Source organism: Branchiostoma lanceolatum, chromosome 3 (assembly GCF_035083965.1).
Source record: "Branchiostoma lanceolatum isolate klBraLanc5 chromosome 3, klBraLanc5.hap2, whole genome shotgun sequence".
NCBI lineage: Eukaryota > Metazoa > Chordata > Leptocardii > Amphioxiformes > Branchiostomatidae > Branchiostoma > Branchiostoma lanceolatum.
The window spans coordinates 15,326,480-15,339,500 of record NC_089724.1 but is presented as its reverse complement, the minus strand read 5'-3'; the positions used below and the strand labels follow the sequence as shown (position 1 = coordinate 15,339,500).

At 39.6% G+C, this 13,021-nt stretch overlaps 2 protein-coding genes across 4 annotated transcripts; one reads left to right on the top strand and one right to left on the bottom strand.

The window, feature by feature from the left end:
• Window positions 1-585: 585 nt before the first annotated feature.
• Window positions 586-13,008, bottom strand: LOC136430542 (uncharacterized). The gene is made up of 12 exons (XM_066421251.1): window positions 12,909-13,008; window positions 12,012-12,170; window positions 11,515-11,663; window positions 10,564-10,679; window positions 10,301-10,369; window positions 9,790-9,849; window positions 4,203-4,350; window positions 3,792-3,849; window positions 3,490-3,622; window positions 3,144-3,349; window positions 2,653-2,762; window positions 586-2,400 (listed from the first exon to the last, which is right to left on the bottom strand). Exons 1-12 carry the CDS (start codon window positions 12,942-12,944, stop codon window positions 723-725), a joined length of 2,922 nt encoding a protein of 973 aa, XP_066277348.1. The 5' UTR covers window positions 12,945-13,008; the 3' UTR covers window positions 586-722.
• Window positions 5,016-10,562, top strand: LOC136430543 (toll-like receptor 3). 3 transcript variants are annotated; one of them, XM_066421254.1, is made up of 3 exons: window positions 5,016-5,523; window positions 5,782-5,892; window positions 6,834-10,562. In XM_066421254.1, the coding sequence occupies exons 2-3, from the start codon at window positions 5,802-5,804 to the stop codon at window positions 9,545-9,547; spliced, it is 2,805 nt and encodes a 934-aa protein (XP_066277351.1). In that variant the 5' UTR covers window positions 5,016-5,523; window positions 5,782-5,801; the 3' UTR covers window positions 9,548-10,562. The 3 variants fall into 3 exon arrangements, with proteins under 3 accessions (XP_066277351.1, XP_066277349.1, XP_066277350.1); XM_066421252.1 differs by having other exon boundaries at window positions 5,756-5,892; XM_066421253.1 differs by having other exon boundaries at window positions 5,016-5,892.
• Window positions 13,009-13,021: the final 13 nt, after the last annotated feature.

Here is a 13,021-nt window from a genome sequence, read left to right as displayed (position 1 = left end):
GTCATACCCCAAGAGGCCTTTTAATGCGAATCGAAGTTGGTTTTTTTGCAAAACGGCACGACCTGTCTTTCAATTGTCATTGAAGATCCGGACTTTCTTGAGAACTTCTTCAAACATATTTACATATTTCTACCCAATAAGAGTAGAGAATCTTAATGTCGTCTTACCTTATTTGGATCAAGGCCACTCCCAAAACTTAGGAAATAAAAGAGACAAACACTCTCAAACTAAAAGATTTTTCGGGAAGTTTTCCGGAAGTTTTTCGGAAGTCTTTGGAAACAAGCTTTCCTTGGAAAAAGACTCTGTTCGCTGACTTGGTCCGCTCCGAGAAACGGGAGCAGCAGCTTACAGAAGTTTGATCCTCGGAAAGTAAGTTCCTTTGACACTGGCTCCCATTCGATTGTGAACCTGTCACAGAGTGAGAAGAACTGTCCGTACTATCGTTATCACCGCTTGAACATTCCCGTGTATATATCTGCGTATGAATAAATCTCTGGTCGAGGAACATCTCTGATTGCCTGAATCACTCGAGTCATCATAGCAGGAAGACCAAGTTACCGACGAATGGCACTGGCTTTCATCTACTCACTAAAAGTCCAACTTTATCTGAATAAAATCAAGCATCTTATTTCTTTTGTACACACATAACGGACCTGATCTACATGTATTTGAAGTCCATTTTTGCATGAACAATGTATATGTGTATTATCATCTCGTGCCAATTAGCCATCTGCCTGGTCTAACAATGCTGACACAACTGCCTCTACATTTCCATCATTGTTCTGAAGCATCATCAGTACAGTGCCAACTTCAGCATAGGGCAGAACAGCTCTCACTAGCTGTACTTTCTCACTCCACTTCTCATCATCAGATTCTGCTTCAACTTTCTTAACAGGTCCTTCCTGTTTGACAGTCTTGTCTGTTGGCCTTGGCCAGATGTCTTGGTCAAGGTCATCATCTGAGTGCCTGGTTTCTTGGGAATCATCAAGTAATGATATTGTTTCAAGTCCTTGATTATAAGTTGGAAATGCATCGGTTTTGTTCTGGAGGGAACTGGTAGTATGTTGTTTGGTTAGGGCTCTACTTGTGCTTGGTTCTTCGGTGTTTCCAAATTGAGGTCCAGGTTTTCTCAAACTGTCCTTTTGTATGGTTTTGGTCCTGGTTGTATTTACAGCATTTGGTACATGAGACTTGTATTCTAACACTGAAGCTGCTTTAACCGAATTCTTTTGTTTTGGGGCGTTCATTGACCAAAGGTTCAGGTCATAGTCGTTGTCTGAATCTTTCGTCTCTTGTGAGTCATCAAGCAAGGAATAAGTTTCCAATTCATTTTCTTGTGTGCATATGCCTATTGCAGATGGCTCGCTCTTGCTGAATGTGTTCATCTCTTCCCTTGTGACCTTTGAAGTTGGTGATGATTTCCACTGTCTATAACCACTACATTTGTCACTATTAGCATCTAAGCCAAGCTTCTTTTTACAAGTGTTTGGATTAAGACTTTTCACACTGCTTTCTCTTTGTTTTTGAGGTGAAGGTGCATGATCTGTTATGTCAGGGAGTTCATTGTCAGAGTCACTGTCACAGAAAAAAACACTACTACGACTGGCCATGGGTCTCTTTCTGTTTGAACTTGAACTAGTGGCCTTTAAAACATGATCGTCAATGTCAGAGTGGCATCTTTTCTCACGGCTATCTTCAAAACCAGAGTCTAGTCTTTTGTAGCTGGCTTGTGTTGTTGGTTTAGTTTCAATCGTTGAGCTGTGTATGGACACATACTTTTCTTCCTTAGACTCAACTTCTTGAGACTCCTCCAAATCTTCAGGTGATGATTCATCAAAGTCTCCTCTGTAGCGATTCCTAGAGTACTCGGTAGGGTCATACATTGCTTGCACTTTGGGAAGCGGACTATTGTCTCTGAAATCTGGAGTCTTCCTTACAGCTCGCTTTCTACTAGGGCTTAGGAGTGGTCTCTCCTCTGTACTCTTCACTAGTGATGAACTCAAACTCTTCCTGCAACTGCTACTTTTGCCCTCCGACCCCTGACCTCTCTTTGCAGGTGACACGGGGAAGTAGTTCTTCATTGTCTTCTCTGGTGAAGGGGATGAGCCATAACCTCTGACCTTTGACTTGAAATCTGCTGTGTCCTTGAAAGGCGAAGTCTTAGTTGTGTTCCACAGCAGCGACTTTTGCGGGGAGTCTGTTGTGAGTGGAGGTGGACGTACAGGACTGATGTCAGGAGATGGCATGGATGGGTTTTTTGCAATTTTGAAAGGACTTATATCAACGGATGCCCATGGTGAAACATTTTCTTGTAGTTCAGAGTCTTTCTTTGTGTCTGTTGTTTTGTGTTCTTCAATGTGAACACCAACAGCTAAGGTATCAAAATCACCAGAATCCAACCTGTAAAATAAAAAAATAGCTGTTTATGGTTTGATTTTTTATGTAAAAACATGTTTTCTGCTTTTTTATAACCCAAACAGATAGACTACTATCTTTTCTGACGAATCCAGACAAAAGGCGTCAATAAACTCATAACTAGGTGGCTGCTGAATTTGCTTTGACTAACACATGTTGTATGTATGAAGATGTTCAAATAGCTTGAAGATTATAAAAATCAATGAGACTACTCATGGTCATAGGAAGTTACTTCACCTCTGCTGTAGCTCTGCCGTTACTGTAGCCAGGAACTCCACTGTGCCCTCGATGTTCTCAGTTCTCACAAGGTCAAAGTCATCGCTGGCATCCAGCTCTGCCAACACATTCTAATTGTAGAAAACAGAAATGACCAATGCAGTGCATAAGACTACCATATTGTGCACAGATTTCTAGAAGGGGTTAAATTTATGCGAATGTGAGGAATATATGGATGCTGGGATACCATTCTTTAAAACATTAACATGACATTTCTACTATCCAGGTGGTGTATCTTTCATAATGATTATTATGCAGCAATAAAGTTTCAAAATACATGTACTAACAATAAGATATTTGTAGGCTATTGGAACTAAATTACAGTCAAGACAATCAGGCTTTCAAAGTTTTAGATATTCTTCACAATACAGTAATTGCATAACGTGTACAAAATGCTCTATCTCACATGATCATCCCCATCTTTAAGAGCACAAAATCTTGCAGAAACTTACGTTGACCTGTTCCACAGTGGGGTTGCCACACCTGGCCACGCCCCTGCAGCCGTCAGCACACCTGACCATGTACTGCTCAGGTGTACACTCCACGATGTACTTAAGACTGCAGTGTAAGCTGTAAGGAGTGAACCTTCTCCTGAACTCCAACATCTTGTCCTTCTGGGTGAAGTAACGCCCATCCTTCAGACTCCAAGCGAGGTCGTCTGTGAGTGTATAGAAAGTTAGAAGGTGAAAAAGATTAGCTCACTGAAGAGCTTATCTTCTACTGGTGGTGACAGAAAACAATAACATGAAATATGACACACACATTTCCACACACACAAACACCTTAACTACAACTCACCTGCCCTTTTCCTCTCCACTAGGACAGGTAAGACATGCTCTACACCAGCACACTTCCACACCCAGCTGTAGTCTCCACACTGTAGTGATGCTGTACGATGTCGGACCCCCAACCGGCACAGGTAACGATGCAGCTACAGCCAACAGGGTTACATACATTGTACATGTAATTCATTAAATCTACATTGTACACTATGATTGCCAAAGCAAAAGTAAAATGCAAGATTCCAGGAGTTAGATAAAGATTAAAATATTATATTGTTCACCAAAAGTTCACAAAATGCCTCAATTGTAGTTCCTTACTTCACCCAGCTTGACTTTGTCTCCTCCCCACTCTCGCATGTCAACCAGCAGAACAATACTGCAAAATACAAGTTTGAAACATGTCTTCATTGTACATGTGCATAAATTTTGTAAGATGAGAGAGTTAAAACAAAAACCTTAGCACACAATCTCATGAAACACTGTTTGAAAAATGGGCGGCCAGAAGTTCATATTGTACAAGCATGTTCTGTCGCCTTCATACTCTCAAATCAAAGGACAGTATGCTCATAACCTTTTCTTATAATTGAGAGTCATGTCGCTTGATACTAGTAATTTATTCTCCATTCTCTTATAATGCTATTAAGTGTGTCCCTATGATAAGCTTAATTTTCACACAAAGGACAACACTATGAAATACCCTTTTTTCCCCAAAGTTCCCTTAACACTTACCCATCAGACCCATTGTCATTAGTGTAGAGAGCTCTGTCTTCTTCAACTTGAGCTTTGTCTGGCTTTACAGGCTGTGGCTTAGCTGAAATGGAAGATCTCGACTTTGCTTTGACTGCCTGACCTTGAACAGCCTCTCCTGGTTTTGTTCCTGCAAAGAAATGTTTTGTTTATACATCAACAATCAACGTAAGGCTAAAGTAAGTAAATTCTATGGATGAGACACGTACACACATTAATTTTTGCCTCGAAAATCCAAGAAATTTCATTTCCCTTCAGCAATGGCCAACATGATCAGAAAATACCGAAAATGGGAAGATATGTGTAAATGCTGTCGCAGTCCAGTGTACTCATTGACTGTACATGCAACTTGGACACATTTTTGTGTCACTGTTGATGTTCAGACAAAAAGCAAAATACATTGGATGCCCCCAGTTTAAGGCAGGAGCTTAAGGCATCCAAGGCAAAAGAAATGGGACAGGTGACAAATTGTCCATCAGGCAAGAAATACTGCTGCTATACATACATATACAATGTATTCATACATTTTTTTAAACAAAATTTTGGGGAAAATCTGACCCAGGTGTAGCTTGAAAGCAAAGTTACAGGTTACTAATGTTTACAAAAATTCCTTTCATGTTCATCGAACCATATCCCACACAGATGACATCATACTTGTCACATCGATACCTTCAACAATACTGACATCAAAAGAGGACGGAAGGTATCAAACATGTGGGTGCATCCAGCTTCTAAAATGTGTGCAATAGCACAAAAGTTTAATAAGTATTGGGGGGGGGGGGGAAGGGAAGGGGAAACCCCTGAAAATATTTTCAGCATTCATTATGATGGCATGATGTTCTTTAAAGGAAGCCAAAGCAGTTTTATCCCCCGAAAATCGGATTTTGAAAGTCATTCTATTTAGTCATTTCTACTTTCTATTTTCGGTATAAATGTACAATTTCATGACATACACATTGTATGCAACTTCCCCTTTTTGCTGCCCATGGCCATGGCTGTGCCCACAAGAATAGTGTGGGGGTGTACAGTATAAAACATAATTCTGGTGTCAGAAATCATACATATTATCAACATCAGACAAAAATAATCACTGTGAAAGAATTTATGAAATTTTTTGCACTGTTCTTTAAAACCGTTTTGTGTACCTGTATAAGAAGACAACAAATTAGAATTGACCTGACTTCCCCAAAAGAACTTCCTCGTGGATTGTTCCCGACTTCCTCATTCGAACCAAGTCCTGTTTCAGATTATTTAGTATCTCTCTGGAAGAAAGGAGTCACTTTAAATTCCCTCAGAAAATAAGGTACTGTACAATGTACTATCATTCAAAATCTCTTTCATTTATCAAATACTTACTTTCTTGTCCTCTTCATCCCCAGAGAAACATAAGGCCATAGCTTTATCAATTACTGATTTATATGATATATTTACCTTAACAATGCATTATTAATAATGTTTAGAGCACACCATTACCAAAAGGAATTTTTTTTTAAGAATTCTCTGATCCTTCCAACTGATGTTTATCTCTTTTCTAGAAAAATAATCATATTTCAAACTCAAGGTGTCTGCTGAAGAACTACTATGGGCCAAACAGAGCAACCTATATATTGGACTGTGAATGCTATGCTGGTACTGCTGCAAGTTATATCCTGCCAAGGCTTGGCCATAAAAGGTAAGACTTAGTGCAGTATTTTTTGATGTAGTATCATTAACCTGCCATGTACCAAATTGGAAATCTTAGTAATACAATGTACATCATAATTTAAAATCTTAGTTTGGTTGTGACTTGTAATAATTTTGTTCAATATAAACTATGATACTAATAGTATAATAGTTTATATTGAACAAAATTATTACAAGTCACAACAAAGTTATTTTCACCCATGATATTATTGGTCAGAAAGAAAACTTATGTACATTACATTGTATACAATGAGGTCATTGAAAAATCTTTTTACCAGGAAGTAAAAAGTTGGTATCTTCAGTTCTGTTTTCAGTTTCAGCACTGTTCCCTTTAGATGTTTTGACACATGTACATGTAGCAGACAGGTCTGAACAAATTAAATACTGAAATGTCAATGAGATAATAGAAATACAGCAACTGCATTGGAAATCAACACATCTTGATACTGATGTGTCTAGGTAAAAACCGAAATACCCTCAAACCTGTAGATGTGAACACCTCTACTAATATGGACAAAGGGGTCAGTGTGATCACTTTTTGCTGGTTCCTTATTATTAATAATAGTCTTTACTCTCTTTTTGAAACATTTTAAACTGTTGTTTTGCACTACATTGTAAACTGTTTGACACATATGGATCTGAAATCTGGTGCAATAGTAAGATGAATGACAAATCTCTGATAGAAACTGTACATTTGAAATTCTGTAAATATGTCATTGGAGTTCGGAGGAACGCCAGTAACTTTGCATGTAGAGCGGAACTTGGACGTTTTAAGAAACCTGTCCATAGTGTTCACCCGCAGTGGTTTTCTTAGGAAGGTTTGACGGTACACCCAAAATGATAAAATTGAACAACATACATGCAAAATATGTCATCTTTGATGTAGACCCACTAATTTTTTCTGCACTGATTTTTGTTGACTTGTTTCAGTGCCACAGTGCAAAATGACAAACACCACAGTTGACTGCTCTGACAGAGGATTCATCCAAGTCCCTCCCAACATACCTACCAACACAACAAGTCTGGACCTCAGCTCAAACGACATACAGCAGTTGGACAACTACTCCTTTTCAAGACTACCTCTCTTGACATTGCTAGACCTAAGTTCCAACGACATGCTCATCATCGAACCTGTTGCTTTTTACAATCTTTCCCAACTGGTGGAATTATCATTATCTATAAACAAACTCTCTACGCTTCCATCTACAGTATTTGAACCTCTGAAATCATTGGCGAGTCTTTCTCTCTATGACAATGAATTCTCTGACATACTAGGTTTTGATAAGATATGGGAGGGGTTGCCCTTAACAAAACTTGATTTGAGTAGGAACAAAATGATGAAAGCTGAGTTTTCAAAAGCCTTTTCTGAAATGCACTCACTGAAGTTATTAGACCTGTCCTTAAATAGAATCTCGGTTCTTAAAATTGCTGATTTTGAGCCCCTTGCTTCGCATAGTTTTCAGACTTTGGAATTATCAGCGAATCCTATAACTTTTGTAGAATCCGGGTTCTTCACGCAGTTTCATAGAATAGAATATCTTGGTCTTTTGATAACAAGTTCAAACATTTCGATTCTACATGATGCATTTTCAGGTGTACACTCTGTAAAAGTGACTCAGTTAGCCCTAGGCATTGCAGACTTCTTCATTGTAAACGAGGACGCCTTTCAGTTTCTGAAAAACACTTCGTTACAAAATCTTGTATTAGGATGGGGAGATATCAAAGAACTTAAAGATTATGCTTTCCGTGGATTGGACGACCTAGAAACTCTTAATCTCCAAAACAATCAGATTGAAGAAGCATCTCCACAGGCATTTGGGGGACTACATAACCTAGTTGTTCTGGATTTGAGAGAAAATCATTTTAAACAAGTTCCCTTCAAGGCACCTAGTGTCGTATTTCCAGCTCTGAGGGAATTACACCTCCAGGACAACAAAATAAAAAACATTGTGCCAGAAAACTTCATAGGCCTTCCAAACCTGCAGCTACTCAAACTGGACAATAACCTGGTAACAAACATTCCCGCAAATGTTTTCCAATGTCAAAGGAATCTAGACACACTGTCGCTACAAAATAACAAGATCAGTCTTCTTTCAAACAGGAGTTTTACGGGCTTGGAAAATGTGACTTTGATGGACCTGTCTATGAACAAACTCCCTGTTCTTCCTGGCAGTGTCTTCTTTCCGCTGATAAAACTAAAAAAGCTTGACCTATCATATAATTATCTTTCTCCTGAAATGGAAGATTTTTATGGCCTAGAAAAAATAGAAACACTAAAATTGCGTCGAAATGACATAAGTCTAAAGTGGAACACATTTAAGCTAGTTTCAACTTTGACATATCTGATTTTATCTGAAAACGATCTGTTTGGTGGCATTCCCAATCACAAGCCTTTTATAACTATGAGGAATCTTGTGACTCTTGACATAAGCAACAACCAAATCAAATTTCAGAGCGACTCCATGAGAGAATTTTTTGAAGGCCTGGTGTCTTTACGGAGTTTACAAATGTATCGTACAGGAGATATTTGGGCAAGGTTTCAGAACGCGACTATTCTGTATAGCATGCCAAATCTAGAAATGCTTGATATGAGAGAATGCAAGATACAGTATATCCCTCCTAATGCATTTAGCATCCATGTAAACCTACAGTATGTAGACTTCAGTGATAATGCTATTTCTAGTTTACCTGACAACCTATTCTTGAATGTCCGGTCTCTAAAAGCACTATATCTGGAAACAAATGCCATTTCTTACTTAAACGAGTCAAGCTTTGCAACTGTCTTGCCGACTCTCGAAAGCTTAGGCCTGGATCTAGGTGAAAATCCCTTCTACTGTGATTGTAGGGTAACATGGTTTATCAGCTGGGCTGACGCTAACCCCTCAAAAGTTCTTTTCTGGGAGAAAGATGGGTACTATCTCTGCAACACCCCTGCATCTCTGCACAACAGAGATTTACGGACTTTCCATCCGGATTGCGATTCTCACTTGAACTTGTACATGTGTGTCGTCACGACTTCCCTCCTAGTGCTGTACATGTTTACTGTGTTTGTGGTAACTCAGTACAGTTTATATGTCTGTTACATCTGGTATCTGTTACGGGCCTGGTTAAGAGGATATGAAGAAATTCCGGACATGGGGGTACAGCGGTTCGAATACGACGCGTTTGTGGCGTACAGCAGCAAGGACAAGAGATGGGTGTCACAAGTGCTACGTCCGCAACTTGAGGACCGTCCACCGCACTACCGACTCTGCTTCGGCGAGCGAGACTTTCGTCCGGGTGTGCCGATAACGAAAAAAATTGGCCGAGCCGTCCGAGCCAGTCGCAAAACCATCTGCCTGATTACGAGGAGTTTTGTGAGGAGTAACTGGTGTAACTACGAAATGCGAGCGTCAGAAGGACGCTACCATCTCTTCGATCCGCGTAGGGTCAACCTGGTTCTCGTGTTCTTGGAGGAAATTCCAGACCGGGACATGGAACGCCATAAACACTTGAGAGACGTTGTGATGAGAGACACTTACATAAAGTGGCCCAGAAATGAGAAGGGTAGGCCACTATTCTGGGCTAGATTAAGAGAAGCTTTAGGACAACCCCTACCTGTCAATCAAGGTGGAAACAGGGACATTTTTGAGGACAGTGTATAGTGAGGACAGTCCTTCTCTGTTACATTTCTAATGGCTTTATGACAAATAATCAGTAGCTTATTGATTTGAATCGGTGTGACAGTGAGAGTTTTTCCTGCTTGAATACATGGAGGCATTTGGGATTGATGCATGGAACTGTATCTTAAAGGAGGCACAGAGTACAAAGGTCCTTCTAGAGATCTAGAACACTTTCTATGTATGTGATAAAAGAAATGGTTATAATACTAGTTATAGTTTCTAACCTCGCAGCCTGTGTGCTACCTCCTCTCCAGCTGGCAACAGTTCATACACTGGTTGCTTCTCTGGAAGAGAGAATATCTTGCTGTGATCTATTTGTTCTTCTCACATAAAATAAGAAGTTTACTTGAGCATATTCGTATTTGATAAGTCCACAAAGTATCATTCAGAACAAATGTCACATGTACTTCCAATAGGTTTAAGCATGTACTTTGCAAAGCATAATGTATTTTGTATTACATGTGTGTAATAACTAATATGTACTATATATGTAACAACAGAGTATGTGTGAAAGCACCTTTTACTAGCATCATACAACTGTACTACTTCTAGTAGGTGTAGTTGGCAGCCGTCAGTCTCGAAAGACTACTACAACTGTACTAGTACATGATTGTGTATATGTGCACCATTATCAGGATATTGCTCAGACAGTGTCTACCAATTTTATAGTGTAGAGTATACATATACATATACATGTACATTGTATACTTATACAAAGTGCAATATTGAACATACTTAGGGTTCTCTTCTTGATGTACAGTCTTTGGATTAACACATGTAGTCTCCACCATGCCATACACAGCCCTGCAACACAAAAGTGAAGATGTTACAGTTCTTTTAAAGACTCTATTTGCATGTACATTTGTAGGGACCATGATTAAGCTATAATATCAATTCAGAGAAAGAAAATATCTGCATTCAGTAAGCTTCTTCGATTTTCTATAGTTGAGTACATACACATAATGTACAAATAGTAAAGGTGACTCAGTTTATTTTACCAGTGTTCCCTTCTTTGCCCTCTACAATGTCTTGTGTGGACTGTAGAAACTTCTCTTGGGTGATGACCTGGGCCTTTGCTTTTAACATAGGCTCTGGTACCAACAACTGCTTGTCCCTGGAAACAAACAAAACAGAAAGCTTAAATCATATTGTAAGCATATCAGTTGACTTTTTTTTAAATCTTTCTATTTTTCCTGTTGTAACTCTATCAATGTCCACTTTAAATTTGGCTTACACGACACCTACACTGTGTAAAATATTGGCATCATGAAATTCCAGTTCACATTCTCGCATTATCTCCCGATATGAGATGGCAGGGTCACATCATCCCCTTATGCTAGGGTCACATTTCAAATCCGGAGCCCGGCTGGGCAGTCTTTGGGAACGAAAAGTATGATATAAAAGACAACAAAAACACAAAACGTACCCAAAATTATTCAAGAGCATAGCTTGTGCAAATTTATTGATATACACTTCGATTTTTTCGTTTCCGCAAACAGCCCGGCCGGGCCCCAGTTAGGAAATGTGACCCTAGCATTAGTTAGGGGTAAGCACAATGGCAGAAATATACAGAGACTGCAGTCTTGCCTCTGGCAGAAAAACACACACACCAAATGGAGGAGCAAAAAAACAAACATTTCACTCCCTTTGAGGTACAGAAATAAGTAAAAAGTCTTCTTTTGCCAAAGTTTCTGGACAATGATTTGTTGAATAACACTTATAACAGCAAACAGAAAAAGGAGTGAAACACAAGAGGTGTGTAGCACAGTCTCCTGGATCCCTAGGATCAAACCTGGGCCAGTCAGCACACAGACCGCACACCATAACCACTAAGGGTAAAAGATCCAGAACAGTTAGACTGGTCAGTTAGTGGCACTTGAACCCCACTGTTACAGGAGGGACAAAATTAGCCTCAAACCAGCATTCTCCTTCTACAGTTCAAAACTTACCCTTCATTTATCAGCTCCTCCTTGGCATTCAGCATGGCCACCAGCAAGGCTGGAGCAGAACTTAAGAAGATCCCGTCTGGAGGGGGTTCAGTTAAGATACCTGGTGCTGCCTCAATGGTCTTCAATTTCTCAGCCAAAACACCCCCAATCTATGGATGTATGAAGAACAAAAAGTATGACAAAAAATAATCTCACTCTCTCAGTTCTGAGACCAGTACTGTAAATTCATTGATTTTTGCAGGGACTTAATTTTGCGGTATGAGGGGAAAGGAGGTTTCTGCATGTTTTTAAGTTTGTGGTTGAAACTATCCTGTAGTACAGATTCTGAAGTAATCATAACATTTGGAAACATTATCATTCGCAGTGTAATGATAATTTTACAACTTGGAGAGGTGAAAATAAAATCACCAGAAACATTTCGAAATTCACTGGAAGTAGCTTTAGATAGATAGTGTAGTATTCAAGTCATTCTAAATAATCTAATGGTCCCAACTCACCCCTTCCAACTTTGTCGCCTGTTTGACGGACTTGACGGGTTTCTCCTCCAGCTCCAGTGAGACGATGGCGCGTGACGTCCACTCCGCCGCAGACTTCAGGTAGTGCGCCCTTCGCTGGTTTCGCTCATGGTGGATTAGTCCGCGGATAAACTTGGACCGCTAATAAAAAGTAATATATGTAACGTTACATATATAACACACGACATTGTAATATTCTAATTTATATCGACCGGCGCTTAACTATGAGAAGCCTAGCTGCTCTATGTAAGAGTCAGTTTAATATTATCAATTCTATGAATTAATCAATGAAATTGTGAGGAAATTTGTATGTCCTTACGGCTTATTGGTCATCCCTCGAGTTTTCAAATGGAATATCCCAGGGCTGCTATGCATGTATTACAGTTGAAAATGAAAAGAATATAACGTATCTAAGTCGTTTTGAAGAAATTTGAATAACTTCAATCCATAATTTTGTGTGCATGTTATCTAGTAAATCATCTTTCTCAAATAATCAGAACACAGCATTTCGTAAACTATTCAGGGTCTCTCCTCTTCTAAATATTATATTCGGCTGGGGGCAGCCTAGCCCTCAATGTACCCGGTGATACCAAGGAGGTCTATTTTTAACCTCCTTGGTGATACAGTATAGTCCGTATACCGTATATTTACATAATAAGTGATATGTTCGTGCCTAGACTTGCCCGTCGTCGCGGCGTTTGTTTTCGAATTTCCCGACTTCCGCGACCCATCTGCCCTTTCCAGGCCCCAAACTCTCCATCTCACGGCAGTGAGAGCACTAGAACTACTTTCTATATGTACCCGTGCATCATCTGATCATCAAGCAGCTAGTATTCTGACCCAGTTTCGTCGAGAAATAAAGAAAACTGTCAAACTTACCAAATCTGGATATTTTTTCCTTCCCGCGTCCGCCATTTTCCCGCGCGGAGAATAGTGGGAACTAACTAAACATCTGACCAATCAGATTCTTCTTTACAACAGAGCAGACCAAT

What these genes read in the sequence shown, in the direction of transcription:
- LOC136430543 (XM_066421254.1), top strand. Translation starts at nt 5,802, where the DNA reads ATGGGCCAAACAGAGCAACCTATATATTGGACTGTGAATGCTATGCTG. An exon ending in CCAAGGCTTGGCCATAAAAG is followed by an intron (nt 5,893 to 6,833) that starts GTAAGACTTAGT and finishes GACTTGTTTCAG; the next exon opens with TGCCACAGTGCAAAATGACA.
- LOC136430542 (XM_066421251.1), bottom strand. Translation starts at nt 12,944, where the DNA reads ATGGCGGACGCGGGAAGGAAAAAATATCCAGATTTG. An exon ending in GGAAAAAATATCCAGATTTG is followed by an intron (nt 12,171 to 12,908) that starts GTAAGTTTGACA and finishes ACTTTTTATTAG; the next exon opens with CGGTCCAAGTTTATCCGCGG. An exon ending in ACGGCAGAGCTACAGCAGAG is followed by an intron (nt 2,401 to 2,652) that starts GTGAAGTAACTT and finishes TTTATTTTACAG; the next exon opens with GTTGGATTCTGGTGATTTTG.